The sequence below is a fragment of the Lissotriton vulgaris genome, chromosome 3_2, assembly GCF_964263255.1.
Source record: "Lissotriton vulgaris chromosome 3_2, aLisVul1.2, whole genome shotgun sequence".
NCBI classification, from domain to species: Eukaryota; Metazoa; Chordata; class Amphibia; order Caudata; family Salamandridae; genus Lissotriton; species Lissotriton vulgaris.
Genome location: NC_141690.1, coordinates 246307062 through 246323311, shown reverse-complemented (window position 1 = coordinate 246323311; position 16250 = coordinate 246307062). Strand labels below are relative to the sequence as shown.

The following is a 16250-nucleotide window of genomic DNA, read 5'->3' as shown; positions in this document are numbered from 1 at the left end:
GTTGCACCGGCTGGAGTGGGAATAGTAATTTTTATTCTCCGCTTTCCAGAACTTTACCTACTGTTGCCCTCACTGGAGCCGTAATAGTCATTTTTCATCCTTCCGCTATCCAGCACTTTCCCTACTGTTGCAATCACTGGAGTGGGAATAGTAATTTTTACCCCTCCGCTATCTAACACTTTCCCTAACGTTGCACTCTTTGGGGTAGGAATAATAATTTTTGCCCCTCTGCTATCCAACACTTTCCTTACTGTTTCAATGGAATACCGGTCTTCCCATACCTCAGTGACTGGCTTCTCCTGGCGGGCTCCCCTCAAACAGGTGTAAACCATCTGCAGACAACGGCTAACCTATTGATTGTTTGGATTTTTCATCAACATTACGGATTCACATCTCACTCCTTCACAACGGCTCCCCGTCATTGGACACAGTGTTTTTCTAAGCCATCCTTCCAGGACTTTCCGGCTAAGATACCATTGTGTCAACTCTTGACCTTGGTGAGAGTGGCTGTTTACCGAGGCCATCTGGGAGAGGTGGGGATCAGAGTACTCTGGTCGGAGACTCAAGCAACATCAAGTTGCTGGAGTTGCAAGTTATTAAGTTGGCAATGATGGCCTTCCTTCTGGCCATCAAATGGGAACAGGTGGTACAGATTCTCACAGACACCACGACCACCATACAATATTACAATAAACTGTTAGACTTGGGGTTTGGATTCTGTTCTCTGGAAGTGGCTGAATGCTCATGGCATCTCCCGACTGCCCAGAGCCTAGCTGGCTCTTGAAGCACCAGAGCGGACAAACTCAACTGCCGTTGCCTAGCGGATCACAAATGGCAGTTACACTGGGAGGCGGCCCATGGAAGGTGGCATCTTCCAAGAATGGGGTGATCTGTGGCTCAGTCTATTCACCACCGAAGAGAATGTGTACTATCTATACCTTAGCACATTGGAGGTCCCAAGGCAGTCCCCTTGGGACAGCATCAGGGCAGACTTTTGCAATGAGCCTGCATAATTTGTGCAAATAGATTGAGTGGTGATAGCTGATGATATTGATCTTCCTCCTAAAGTAGTTTTTTTCACCTTGGCAGCCAAGCGTCCATCCACAAAATCTATCTATGCAAGGATGCTGGGAGAAGTTTGTTGCTTGGTGTTCTTCCTGACACATTTAACCCCTGAATGCACAATTAGCTGATGTGCTTCTGTTTGGCTTGTCTCTAGCCGGACAATACCTTGCTTTGGTAATAGTTAAATGTTACCTTTCGGCCCTTTTGTTTGTGGGGCCTTAGTTTGATACTCACTTACCAGATGTGCACTCCCTTCGAGCACATGCACAGTTGCCCTCTTCTCCGCCTAATTATCATGATTGCATTTCTTATTACCACAACATTGGTCAAGCGAATGAGTGGACTCCATGCTTTGTCAAGTGTTCCACCATATACATTCTTTTTCCTGGACAAATTAGTCCTCTGGATAAAAGCGGCATTCCTGCCTGTGGTAGTATTGTATTCCACAAAGGGCAATCCGTCATCTTGCCTGCTTCCACCTGCTGGACGTTAAGAGGGTGCATTGCTTCTACTCACACATGCCTACAAAGCTGTTCACGACGCTGTGCCAGCATATCTGAACCACTGCCTCTCATTCCACGTACCCGCCAGACACCTTCGCTCCACCCAACTTGCCCTGCTCACTGTCCCACGGATCCACAATACCAGAACCGGAATAAGATCCTTATCCCACCTCGCTGCAGAGACCTGGAACACTCATCTCTCCACCTCAGACAATCCCCATCGCTGACTCAGTTCAGGAAGAATCTGGCTCTTCGACTTAACCCCTACTCACAGGCAGATCAGCAGCCCATCCCCCTTCAGCACCTTGAGACACTTAGGGGTGAATAGCTGCGCCATGTAACCCTTGATTGATTGATTGATTGATGATTGGCAAACCAGAGACTACCGACTCGATCAGCATTTCATCAGTTGTTCTGGGGGTAAGAAAGGCAGTACTGTGCAAAAGAACACCATCTGTAGTTGGCATGTGCTCTCCATCCTGATTTGCTATAGGCAGGTGAAGAAACAACCTACAGAAGGCTTGTGAACTCAGTCAACAGAGCAAAGGCTGCAACCACTGTGCTTGCATGTCATTTCTAAATAATTGCCAAGCAGCAACATGGACATCCTCCACACATTAACACAGCATTGCTGCCTGGATAGCCAGGTCTAGTGGAACGGGCATTCGATCTGTCTTGTAGGACTTCCTAGTCTGAGCCATTCCACAGACCCACTACCAGAGGTGGTGTACTGATTTGGTATCTATTCACAAGGTGAGTAATCTGCAGTTATACGTCTCTAACAGAAGAACAAGTTACTTAAACCATCCAGAACGTCTTTTCTGCTCGATCTAATCGCAGATTTCTGCGCACCCACCCCTCCCTCCCTCCTTCCTGTTCTGTGGAATGGACTCATGCTTTTCCATTAATAAGATGACTATTCTCAAGATCTGCACACTACATTACCTGATCTGATAGAGACTACTAGCCGCACATTCCTTAACGTAGAACTGCAAAAAAATAAGATAAACAGAAAGGGAAGAAAAGAATGGTGAGGAACAGCACCATCCGGGAGAGTGCCAGGCACTATGGCACCGAAAGTCATAGAAGGGAAGAGCAGGACACAGCTACTGCCAAGCAACCCTGCAAGTAAATACAACATCCTCCCTGGGGGCAGAAAAGCATGTGAAAAATGTCACAGCAGACGGAAGGGACCTGCAACCCAAGTCTATAAACAGTGAGGGACAACAAGGCCAGAACAGAAGAGTAACGACAATGTACCCCAAGACAACACCAGCAAGGAGAGGACCATTCCCTGTAAAGAGCTACGGGTCGAGGTACCGCCAAGAGACCCCAACTCAGAAGACTGCAGAGGAGTCAGAAATGTCATGTAATGAAAAAGGGAGAAGGGCGTGAGTAGGCCCCACACTGGAAGACCAGGGTGCAGGGACGCAGAAGTACCCATGTACAGTGCATCCAGGGGGGTGGTTTGGGACAGCTTCAAGGCAGGATTAAGAGGCAAGACCATAAGTTATACTACTCGGGTTTGGAAAAAGAGCAGCCGGGAAAAAGAACTTCTGATGGGAAAATTGAGTGAGGCTGAGATACAGCACAGACAGGATATAATGCTAGGGGCTCAATCCATCGAGAGTCTACAAAGAGTAAATTCTTTAAAAGCAGAAATCCAGAAACGGTTAGCTAAAAAGGCTGCAGCTGAACACCAGTCGCAGAGATCAAAGCTTTACGAAACAGGGGAGCAAGCAGGAAGAGCACTGGCATTACGAATCAGGCAGGTGGCTTCTAAGAATACAGTGACACATATAGAATACGAGGGCCAAACATATGATAAATCAGGTGAAATTCTAGAGGCTTTTAGAAAATGTTATCAAGAATTGTATCAGGAGGAGGCGGGAGCAGAGGTTCGAAATACAAGTTGGCTAGACATGGGTAGCAAGTTAAAACAGGCCCACATTGATACTCTGGAACAAGATATTACTATGTCTGAAGTATCAGAGGCTTTGCAGGATCTGGCAAGTGGGAAGGCTGCGGGCCCGGATGCTATACCGTTAGAGATTTATAAAAGCTTAAGAGACTAAACAATTCCGATACTTTTAGACTTGTTCAAAGGTGTTATGAATACAGGTGTAATACCCGAGTCCTGGAAGGAAACCAACATAGTGATCTTCCATAAAAAAGGAAAACCAAAGACTAACCCCGGTTCTTACAGACCAATATCTTTGATAAATAGCGATAAAAAGCTGTATGCGAAAATCATGGCCGCTCATATGGGGAGGATTGTTGCGACCTTGGTTTCCCCCTGGCAGCACGGGTTTATCCCAGGTAGGGGTACTACCGACCATATTAGGAGAGCTATTACCTTATTCGATATTGGGGCTGCTAGGGGTGAAAGGGTTGCAATGATCCTCCTCGATGCGGAGAAGGCATTTGATCGCGTCAGATGGGGCTTTCTCTGGAAGGTCCTGGAGGCAAGGGGGTTTGGCCCAAGATTTTGCCAAGCTATCCAGGCTATGTATTTAACACCTACGGCCAGAATCCAGCTAATGGGAGAAAGATCTGGTAAGATAAATATAACAAGGGGCACGCGTCAGGGGTGTCCATGTTCACAATCCTGTTTGCGCTTTATATAGATCCTTTAATTACGCAAATATTGAATAGAGCGGCCATTAAACCAGTAGTCACCACGGGGTTTCAGACGAAACTTCTCGCATATGCAGATGACCTAGCCGTAATCGCCAAAGACCCAGAGTCAGCGATGAGGGAAGTAGTTAATATAACCAGGCGGTTTGGGGGTGTGTCCGGCTACCGATTAAATGTGGATAAAACACAAGTATTATGCTCTAAAAAGGTAGCTAAGCAGGATGCTAGATATGTAGACTCTGTTGTATACCTGGGTATAATAATAAATGCAGAACCCGGAAAAATAATTAATGATAACTTTTTACCACTCATGCAATCAATGGAAACTGATTTAAAAAGAATGGATTCACTCAAGCTGACATTAATTGGTAGGGCTAATGTCATAGAAATGACAATGTTTCCAAAGGTTCTATATAAATTTAGGTCAATTCCATTCAAAATTGATGAGAAGGTTATTAAGCAGATTGAGGCCATATTTATGAAATTCTTGTGGCAGTATGGCAAAATAAGGCGCTCAAATAGATATATGTCACTGCCACAAGAAAGAGGAGTGTTGGGGCTCCCAGATCTAAAGAGCTACCATTATGCATGTCTTCTTACAGATATGGCAATTCTATTCCATCCAGTGGGCCCAACCCTTAGACAGGCGGATATACCATCAATATTTCAGCTAATGTTGGGTAGTGAAGCAGCAGGTGTGCTACTGAGGAGAACTCAGAAGAGCTATTATAAGAAATCTGGGTATAGATCGCTGGAAGATGTATTGCGTATGTGGGCAATTGTCTAGAAAATTCTAGCTATACCCAGATATCATCTCACACCACTTTGGAACTCAACACTATTTCCAAACCTGAGCAGGGATGGACCCTGGCGCTACTGGGAGAGTCAGGGCATTGTTACGTTGGGACAAATAATGGTTAAGGACGAATGCCGATCCTTGGCAGAACTTACGCAGCGGTATTCGCTACAAGGTTGTCAAGAGCTTAAATACCTACAGCTTGTTAACGGAATTAAATCAATAAGGCCACGTATCACCCTGACGAGGAGATGTGAATTATTGGAGTATCTGAGGTCGGGGGTCACAGAATCAAGGATATATACAAAATATTTATTGAAGGGTCTATGGATGATATGGGTAAAATTGAATCTGCCTGGTCCATAAAGTTGGGGGATCCGGAAGAAGATCTTGATAAGGCCTTAGCGATGGATAAAAGATTTCTTCGTTCCTCGAATCTCAGGGCCCAACACTACAACACTTTATTCAATTTGTATTACACACCGGCAAAATTATTTTCCTGGGGGAAAACGGCTGATAGCAATTGTCCTAGGTGCGAAAATGGACCAGCCGATATTATACACATGTTTTATGGCTGCGAAAAATTAAATATTATTAAAACTGAAATAGAGCGGTTTTTAGAGGGGCTGCTAGATGTTAAAATTAATCTATACCCAACCCTGATAATCTCTGGGTGCGATGTGAAACTCAATTTGTGCACCGAGGCTGAAGCTGTAGTTTTTATCTTTGTAGCAATTTTGAGGATTTTAATTAGTGCAGCATGGAAGGATACAGAAGCACTGACGTTTCAAATGTGGATGTGTAGAATGTTGGGTATGCATAACATCGAGGTAGCACTTTATGAATTAAAGGGAGTTAAGACAAGGGAAATGGGTATGCGAATCTGGGCTCCAGTAGCTGCCTGGAGAGCGGCAAGACTCTAAATGCTCCCGGGGCATAGTAGCTATACAGCTGCTATACTGTCTGCTTAATACTCCTTTTAGAATCTTGGGGAAGGCAGCTCTGCGGGTTTGTTACATTATTTAAATATTTGATTTCGGATGGTATATATGTATGTATGCATTTATGAAGGGGAAAAAAATAAAAAAAATTTAAAAAGTACCCATGAACCCACCAACCAATCACCAGAAAGGAAGGAGTAGATCAAACAAACAGAACGAGCATCCCACTAGGGAGGAAGCGAAAGAGGACACTTGCAGAAGCTAAAACCACCCGGAGGCAGGCGAGTGCAGAAGACCAAGCTGAAGGTCCTCGCAGAATGGGGAGGAAGGGCGGGTTGTGAAGGAATCTGCGGCTAGAATCATCTCTACCAGATACATCGTTACCATCGGTAAGTAACTCGCACATCTGATAGAGACTACTAGCTGCAGATTCCTTACGTAGCATAGATACCCTAGCCATACCCAGAAGGGAGGACAGTCTGCAAGAGAGCCTCCCAGCAGGAAGAAACACAGGGCCCCAGCAGGGGATGTGTAATGGGGACAAGGGCGGCCTTGCCCTCCCCAAGCAAAAGGAAGAGGGACGAGGCGAAGGGAGGCCAGGATACCCCAAGCCAATACAAGGTACCAGGGACATCCGCACAAAAGCTCCGAAGGGACAGACAACAGCAGAGGAGTACAGAGGAAGAAAAAAATCACCCCAAACTCCAAGGAGAAGAGGTAGAAATGGAGGCAAAGCCCTCCACAGGAGAACACACACAGTGAAGGGGACAGCTGAACCGGCCTCAGCCTAGAGTCAGCAGACAAGGCAGGAACAGCTCCACAGTCAAGAAAGGCAGGTGTGAGAAGAAAGACGTAATCTCGCAAGGCTCCAGCAGAACAAGAGGCAGGAGCACAAGGGCACACACCAGAGTCCCCGGCTGGGGACCAGAAAGAGGAGGTGTGCGCAGCAAGCAGCTGGCAAGTACCATGAAACCAAGCGCACAGACCATGCCGAGCGCAAGAGAAGGCAAGGGCCAGGGACATCCAGAACAACCCCTAAAGGGAGACCGTTCCAGACATAAACCGACCCACAAAAAGAAGTGGGACCAGACAGAAGAGAAGAGGAGAAGTACGTAGGATGGACTAAAGCCGTCAACCAGAACACAGGAAAATACCAGGAAATCCCATCCTCCCGGAACACCAGGCAGAGGACCAGGCCAAAACGCCGGACAAAAAAGGGCGGAAACACCACAGCACAACGCCGCAGATGGCATGCCAAAGCTGGTCCAGCAATGCAGCAGATACTGAGAATGACAGAACCAGCAGCAGCGCAAGCTACGCCCAGACAAAGAGCAAAGAAACCACACCAGTGGTATACAGAGACGCCAGGAAAGGCGAGGCACCCGCAAAAGGGAATCCAAACCCTACCACCGTAGGACAGAGCTATACAATAGCTACAAGTACCCCACTTAGGGTATGACACGTCCCAAAGAAAACATGGGAAGCACTCTTAGGGAACAAAATCCCCCATCAGAGAACAAGAACATAAGACCTACGGTAGGAACCACAGACGGCTTAGCAATCAGCCAAAAAATACACACTTGCCAAAAGGGCTGAACCAGCAGCCAACAGAAGAGAGGGGCCAGCTAAGTTACCCCGAAGGCACGTCAAACCACACAGAACATACAAACGGGCCAATCAAAACACCAGATTCCAGAAAGCAGGTGGGATAACGCCTCCCATTAAGTTCCGGAGGATCAACAAGCCAGCCTACGGAGGGGAAGGAGGACGGAGGCCCGCAGGGAGATGCTGAATGGCAGAGTCCGCATGAGTGTTAAACAATAGGACCCCATGGCGACGGAGAGCCCCAAACTGGCCATAGCACGGTGAGAGCATCAACGACATCCAAGGTTGCACGGAGAATGAACGCTGCCAACTCTCGACCATCCAACACATGGTGTCGGAGATCAGCGCGGGCACTCTCATGGGAGACATGAGAAAGAAGGTACTCCACACAATCCCACAGGCTGGAGGTAGCCCTGGCCAACACACAGAGGGTTGAGCGCCGGCAAACCAGCACTGGATGAAGCACAGATGTTACGCACCCATGAATCCAACCACCGGGCCTCCTGAGACAGGAAACAACACCACAGGCAAGGACGGAAAAGCAGTCCGCAGAAGAGAGCCCTGTGTAGAAGAGTGGAAGGAAAGGCAGACTGGATGGTGTGGAGCAGGACGGTGGCGATGCAGGAGCGGCTGAGGCACCGGATCACCCTTGGCAGGACGCCCCCAAGCCCCCAGAAGAGAGTTGTGGAGCAACACTTCGAAAGGAAGGAACAGCTCCTTCCAAGATATTATCCGTGGGGAATGGGGTGACGGGGTCACCCATTCGCAAAATGCCAGCAGCCATGGAAATAGCCCGAACAAAGGCAACACTGGCCTTCGTAGGGCGCCGCGGGGGAGAAAGCAACGATGCAGCGTCCTGTCTCCGGAAAATAAAGAGACCAGGAGATGACAAACTCCCGGAGAGGAAGGAACCTCTGGAGACGAATCAAGGTCCCGACACCAGCACAGCGCCGTGGAGTCCGCACCAGGCGCCGGCTCGACGTCGATCAGTGCCGGAGTGGACATTGGTGGTGCAGAGTCGACCTCCACCACCACGCGATCCCTAGCAGAATAGGCTTGGGTCGGAGCTGGTCCGGCTAAGGAACGGCGCCGAAAAGTCGCCGGTTCGATCTCACGCCGGGCAGAAGCCCGCGTAGAGGACCGAGAGGGACTCAGGAAAGCACCCTAGGCCCCTGCCTCCACCCGCGGCACCGCCAGGGCGGAAAGCCTTCGGCGCCGAAACGGCATTGGCTCAGCCACTAGCGAGGCAGCCGCCTGCTCAGAGGGCCGAGGGGAACTCGAAGACAAGCCCTGAGTCCCGGTGACCTCCTGCTTGCCACAGGGCGCCCCGTAGGGATTTGCGGTGAGGCAGAGACTACGTGTGTCGAATAGGGGAGCCCCAAAGGACTGCACCTCAACGACCCCACCCTCCTACAACCTGAAACCGAACCCTTGGGTGAGGGGGCTGAAGGGATCCGCGGACGTCTCAGGAGGTGGAGGAGGGGCCAAAGAAGCCTGCAGAGCTGCTACATAGGATGTCATTTGGGCCCTAGTCGCCCGATGCCAGGAAACGGCGGGTAGGGTGGAGACAGGTGAGGGCGCACGTCCCGAGGGGAACCCGCACCCTCTGCCGAATGAGGACAGGGCCTCGGAGACAAGCTGCTGGACCTACCAGCCGGCGAGCGACGCCCTTGGAGCCGTGGCGAAGGATGATGCTGCAGTTGGAATCGACGACTCCTGGCTTTAGCGGTAGTGGACGGACGCTGGGACAACACCGACCTGGACAAGCGGGTCGACAGCAATTTCATCCAGCGCGCCCGCCGTGATTTCGGGTTGAGGTGCTGGCAGGCGTCGCAGTCCGTCGAGTCATGGTGCTGGCCCAGACACCACATACAAATCGGGTGAGGGTCCGCCGCCAACATCTGACATGCACAAGAGGTACACGTCTTGAAGCCCGAAGGAATTCACACAGCGTTCCTGAACGCAAAGCGTGAAAAAGAAGGCTTGAAAACAGGTCAGGATACGCGGAAAAGAGAAAAGCTGACGTCTGAGTGCCGGGGTGGGGTTTATGTGATCTTGCTGACGTCACCTCTGCGATCGACGTCAAGGCGGTGTCACATGGTACCACCCCCGGGCGCGCAGAGATGCTGTGGCAAAGAAAATTTTCCGGATCCAGTCTTGCGCCTGGGCATAGTTCTACGTTAAGGAATCTGCGGCTAGAATCATCTCTACCAGATACATTGTTACTGTTATGTTATGTTATGTTATGTGCGATCTCTTCTATAGCGCACGGCTACCCTCTAGGGTGTCCCGGCGCTTTGGCAAAGAGACCTGAATCCGAAAAACACCAGACAGCAGCTTACAGTGGTCCGAGAAGTCAAGCAGTAAAGAGCCAGGTCTTCAACTCCCTTCTAAAGGAGAGGAGACTGTTGGCTTTCCGAAGAGAGACAGGGAGCTCATTCCAGTGGCGGGCCGCCAGATAGCGGAAGGACCGTCCTCCCATCCGGGCACGTCTAATAGGCGGGACAGCGATCGTGGCCGATGTGGCCGACCGCAGCATCCTCCTGGGCACATAGAAAGCCATTCGCTTCCTGATATAATTTGGGCCCACAGAATGAAGGGCCTTGAACGCCAGAGTAAGAATCTTAAAGACGTTTCTTTTCGAGATGGGCAGCCAGTGCAACTTTTTGAGCAAATCAGAGGCTCTAGCTCTACGTGGAAGGCCGAAGATGGCTCTTGCCGCCGAGTTCTGCACTATTTGTAGTCTGGCCAGCAAGTATTTCGGCAATCCCAGATACAAGGCATTGGCGTAGTCGAGTCGCGATCCGATCAACGCCTGAACAATGATTTTTTTGTATTGTAGGGATAGCAGCAGGAGAAATTTTCTAAGCATCTTCAAGATGCCAAAGCATTTCCCCGATAACCCAATAATCTGGGATCTAAAAGAGAGGTCGTCATCGCATATCACACCAAGATTCTTGGCTTGCGTCGACACTTTCTCAGGAGGAAACATGTCCTGGGGCCACCACGATTTCCAGCACGGATCAGGAGCACACCCAAAGAAAAGCAACTCAGACTTGTCTGAGTTGCATTTTAGGCTGTGCCGTTGAAACCAAGCAAAGACCGAACTGAGGCAGTCTTTGATTCTGGCACCATCAAAAGCCTCACCCTTCCTGCAAGTGAACAGGAGCTGGGTGTCATCAGCGTAGGATATGATCTGGGCACCAAAAGCCTCTGCTACCGCCGCCAGAGGGGCCATATAGATATTGAAAAGGGTGGGGCTCAGAATGGACCCTTGAGGAACCCCCACCTCTAGCGGCGGCATTTCAGCGGAGAACGGTGGTGCCCAGATCACCTGTCTACGGTCCGAAAGAAAGGATTTAAGCCAATCCAACACCGTCCCACGAAACCCAATCTCCCGGAGTCTTAAAAGGAGACTGTCATGTGGGACGGTGTCGAAGGCCGCCGACAGATCCAGCATGACTAATATAGCCTTTCCTCCTAGATCGAGAGTTTCCCTGATAGCTTCGGTGACCTCCAGAAGGGCTGTCTCCGTGCTATAATTAGCACGGAAACCAGATTGTGTATCATGGAGGATGTTGTTGCTCTCGATGAAGTTGGTGATCGAGAGCTGCACATGTTTTTCAACAACCTTCGCTAGAGCAGGGAGCAGGGAGATCGGCCTGTAATTAGCATGCACCAGGGGATCTAAAGTAGGCTTTTTGATTAGTGGCAGAATCAGTGTGTGTTTCCATGCCGGAGGGACCACTCCCGTGGTCACGGAGAGATTCAGCAGAGGGTTCAGCAAGCTATTGACAGCTGAAACAACTCTACCCAAACATTTCGCCGGGCAAGGATCCAAAGGTGAGCCTGACGGAAGCCGGGACAAGAAATCATGGGAGGTGGCACAGGTCATTGGAGGGAAGACCGAAAGTATGGGCACGTTGTCTTCGCTCAAAGAGGGAGGAGAGATTGATCTATGTGCTGACACTATGGGGTCTGAGACAGGAAAAGACTCCTGAATCGTCGTAATTTTATGTGCAAAGAAGACTGCAAGTTGCCTAATCCACTCTTCTGTGTGAGAGTGAGAAGGTGAGCAGGCAGCAGGAGAGGCAAACTCCTTAACTATTCTGAAAAGTTCCTTGCTCATATTATCCGCTTCGTCTATTCTGCGTTCCAGATATTCTTTTTTGCCCTCAGCAATGTGTTTATGATAGATCTTAATAGTATCACGATATTTTAATTTATCCTCCGGCTCGTATTTTCGCCGCCATACTCTTTCAGCTTTTTTGCACTCTTGGCGCATTTTTCTGAGTGAGGGGGTGAACCAAGGAGCGGAGACATGGCTATGGGCTGATTTGGCTGTCTTCGCTGGAGCGAACTCGTCAAATCTGGCTGTCAACCACTTATGAACCACCTCCAAGTTAGATTCCAGATCGTCAGTAAGCTCGCAGGGATGAAGACGAAGGGCATCAGTCAGCATTTCCACTGAGACTCAATGGAAAGCTCTTGATTGACGGATCTCGCCCTTCTGCACTCTCTGACCTATCGTGGTGTTATAAGGAATACCAACATTTATTAAAAAATGGTCCGACCATAGCACTGGAAGTGGGAGTGACACAGCTATCTGCCTGGTGGAAAAAATTTGATCTAAGGTATGGCCTTTATTATGGGTGGGGCTGTCAATATAGGGAACAAGCCCAAGCAGCGCCGCAACCTCCTGCAGTTTAGATGCATTAGGATCCGCTGCCAGATCCATATGCAGATTTAAATCCCCCAGCAGAAGACAATGCGCTGATCGCATACAAGGAACATAAAGTGCTGCCTGTAAATCATCAAAAAACGTGCCAATGGGCCCCGGTGGTCTATAAACAAGGAGGCCCGTGCACGTCTGACGAGACGAAAGACCAAGAGTAAAGCCCAAGGCTTCACAGCCAAATATGTTTTCAACCGGAAACGAGGAACATAATATTACTGAAGGTAAGTAACTCGTACATTTCCACAGCTCTACGTCAGATGGCGTGGCCAGTTATCGGAATGATTCATAAGTCAGCGCACATAGGTGGCGCATGTATAGGGGCCCAACGTTGTATCCGGAGTGGAACGGATCTGATGTGGTGCAGCACAATACCATCTGTCAACTCGTGAAGTAATGGCTGAAAGGCCTGCATCTGGTTCCTGGGAAAATTCACTAGGTGAGGGGTCTCCATTTTGTCTCTCCTAGAAAAAACACTGGAATGACTACTGTGAGAGGATTTTTGTAAACTCGTCTAAATCTTATATTGAATAAGTCTTCGAAGCAGTCCGTAAGAACCATTGTTTCTGTCCTAATCGTTATACCTTGGGTGTGAAAAATGCTGTGTTGCGTCACAGTTTTTGACTCGGGTCAGTATGTTATTCAGGTGATCTGCAGGCCAGAATAACTGCTCAGGCATCATGCATTTGGAAGCTGTTGGGTGAAAAAGCAGATTGCGTGCTAGAGACGTTCAGCACAAGCCTGGCTCGGGCTCGTTCCCGGAGCTCAGAAGTTGTCTGTCCAATGAAGCTATATTTATCTGCTATTAGGAGTTGTTGCGGGTCCGATGAAGATCAGGTCTGTCTAAATAGGTAAAGCTATAGCATCTTAAAAGGGTCTACTTTCTTTTTCACATAGCTGCATCAGTGGCTGCCTCCTGATGTCCTGTATATGTTTAAAGAGGTTTCTGTATTAAGCATGCTGAACAAATACAGTATTCACCAGAAAGGCAAAAAAAGTTTTTAAAATAATGCAAACACACTGATCCTCAAAAACCTAAAGAGAAATGTATTATTTCTATACAATGTATCCCATGAAGCACTCTGAGACTAGTGTTTTCTTTTAGCTGTGATTTAAAAAAAAGCCCAGGTTGTAAAAGTAATTCTAACCTCTTCTCATGTATATTTTTTTCAGCGATTAAGTCCTGCATTAAGTCGAGTCCTTTTACCGGAAATGTTTACCACATTTTGGGCAGAGTTAAGTTTTCAGGTAAACAGTTTTAAACTCTCATTCCACACTTACCTTTATTTATCCTGACAAACTTGAATCTACCTTTTACCCACACTACTGTTTCTGTTTATTTGGACCTGTGAGCTGCTCACATCTCCATGCATATATTGAAACCATCATCAGCATCTGGGACGGAGTCATGATAGAGGAAGTGTAATACACTTCAAAGTTATGTAAAAACACGTACAATGTACGTAAGAATACTACAATAGGTTGCCAACTCGTTACAGTATCTCCAGCAGCTGTTCAGACTTAATAAACATTAGAAATTGTGGAGTGCCAGGAGATAGCAGACTTGTGCATGTTTGAACATGTGGCCATGAATTTCAGTTAATTCTCTATATGCCACCTTAACCTAAACAATACTATGTACTACCAGTCCTCTGTGTTTGGGGGTAAAGCTTCACTCAAGTAAAGTGTTGTTAATGGTATTAGGTGAGATGTGAATAGACCACTAGATTTTTCACATTTTGTGCCTACAGAATACCCTGGGCTGCTTTTCCTACGGGTTTAAACAGGGCACGCCGTGAATTTTGTGACTTGTTTAATTCTCTGAATTAAATTGAAACCTTGATATTAGCCTGCCTTAACCTAAATACTCATGCATTCCCATACAAAAAAGCGGATATTTTTGCAAGCAGAGACAAATAAACTTTGTGATCTGAAAGAAACACGTTATTTATAGATTCCTTACCTTAGAATTACCCCCAGGCATCAGATTGGATCCGGAAAGTTTTTTCGTCAGCAGTACCTCTGCGCATCGGAAGGTGGCGTCGGTCGGCTCTGTGTCCGTCGGTGCATCCTCAGCCCTTTGGGACTCAGTTGAGAACCTTCTCCCTTCTGTTCCAGAAGGACCTCGGGCAGCGTTGTTTCGTCTTCTGCTGCAGGGCAGGGGAATGGCACAATTCTCCCTTAGGTCTTCCTTTGATGCAACTGACTCTATGGGACAAGTGCTTGCTCGTGCGGTGGCTTTACACCGCCATGCTTGGCTGCGCGACAGTCGCTTCCCAGATCATATTCCGGATGCCCTCCGAGATCTGGCGTTCAATGGGGTAGATCTTTTTGACCACCACGGGGATTCGGTGGTCTCCCTTCTCTTGTCCGGGCTGCAGTGAATTTTTGTGCCATATTTTATGACGCCCCCCTCTGCACGGGTTGGTTATAGTGCCCGGTTAGTGTTCATGGCTGGTTAGCCATCTCTGTTAGTTCAGTACCCTCGTTTGGCTGATTCTCTTGTTTTCCAGCCCTCTTACTGTGTGCTTAGCCCAAGAGGACATCCCTATGGGGGATTAGCCTTACCCTATGTTAGGTATTTGCTGGCATTGGGTTCTGCCTTTGCTTGGTACGCTCCTATGGAGTTTTTTCCTGCGGTCAGCCTACTGGGAGACACTTGTCTGTTTCAACAATTCTCTATGTGTAGCGTTGCTCTATTGCCTGTCTGGGTTGGTCTATCTGCACTGCATCGAAGCCTAGCATGGGTTCCTTGCCGTGTCTATCCAGCAGGCCTGGCAAAACACCTTGTTGTCACCAGCTTTTTCACAATTGACAACCTATTTGCCGCAGTGCGGCCAGCTTCTTCTTGATTTTTTTATTGTTACAGATTTGGACGTGCTGGCTTTTCTAGGTTTGTCCTCCAAGGCAGTGGTTTAGTAGGGTTCTCTGCTGTGTGTAGTCATGACCTCCTTCTGGCCGTTATCCTACCACAATTTCCATATTCCCTGCTGTTTCCCTATGGGTGTTTACACGCCCTTACATTGACTCAGTGTACTCTCAAGGGGCACGTTTTCTTTACAATACTCGCTTCTTGGGGTCCGGGACATTTCCATTTTTCCTTACTATTTCCACTATCTGATAGAGACTACAAGCCGCAGATTCCTTCACATAGAATTATCCCCAGGCGTGAGACTGGATCCCGAAACCTTTTGCCACAGCATTCCTGCGCGCCGGGGGAGGGGCGGCATCCCGTGATTTCGCCCAGGCGTCGTACGTGACGTCAGCGAGGTTACATTAGTTCCACCCCGGCGCGCCTATGTCAGTTTCTTCCTTTTCCGCGTGCAATGCCGATCCGGTCTCTGTTCCGGCCTGTTTGGGCTCCCCTTTTTTCTTCCTCATTGTGATATTTTGTGGGGAACAGTGTGCCAATGCCTTCAGGCTTCAAGTCTTGCAAGTCGTGTGGGCGTTTTATGATGGCGACAGACCCTCACCTCATTTGTATGTGGTGTTTAGGGGGAGATCACGGCACCACTGATTGTGAGGCGTGCCAACAGTTGAAGCCGTAATCGCGCAGGAGTGCCGGATGAAACTTCTCTCGGCGCGTCTCTCAAGGTTGGCTTCATCCCCTCGGTCAGCATCTGCAGACAGTTTCAGAAACGGCCGTCGTCTGCGTCCTCGTCCCTCTACGATGTCGCAAGAGAGTTGCTCCTAGGTGGGTAAGTGCTGCAGTTTGTCCCCGGGGGCAAGTGTTCAGCCTGCCAGGGACGTGGGCTCTCCGTGGGTGATGCGGCCCGCGTGTCGTCCTCCTATTTTCCAGTGAAGGGGCGTCGAGAGTCCAGATGGAGACATATGCAGCGGCTTTGCAGCCCTCGCTGACGTCTCCTCCTCCTTCCCCTCATGGGGCATAATCGGATCCCTTCCACTGCGCGGTGCCCTCCGCGGCGGCGGCACCGGCGCCAACTGGTTCGGCTCCAGGCTTGGAGGAT

At 48.8% G+C, this 16250-nt stretch overlaps 1 protein-coding gene across 1 annotated transcript in view; it reads left to right on the top strand.

Annotated features, from left to right (window-relative positions):
• The window catches only part of DNAAF9 (dynein axonemal assembly factor 9), an 816325-nt gene that overhangs the window by 709405 nt on the left and 90670 nt on the right, over window positions 1–16250 (top strand). The window contains exon 33 of the mRNA XM_086964303.1: window positions 13456–13530. Within this exon, the coding sequence (XP_086820429.1) occupies window positions 13456–13530 (75 nt within the window). The remainder of the gene's footprint in view (window positions 1–13455; window positions 13531–16250) is intronic.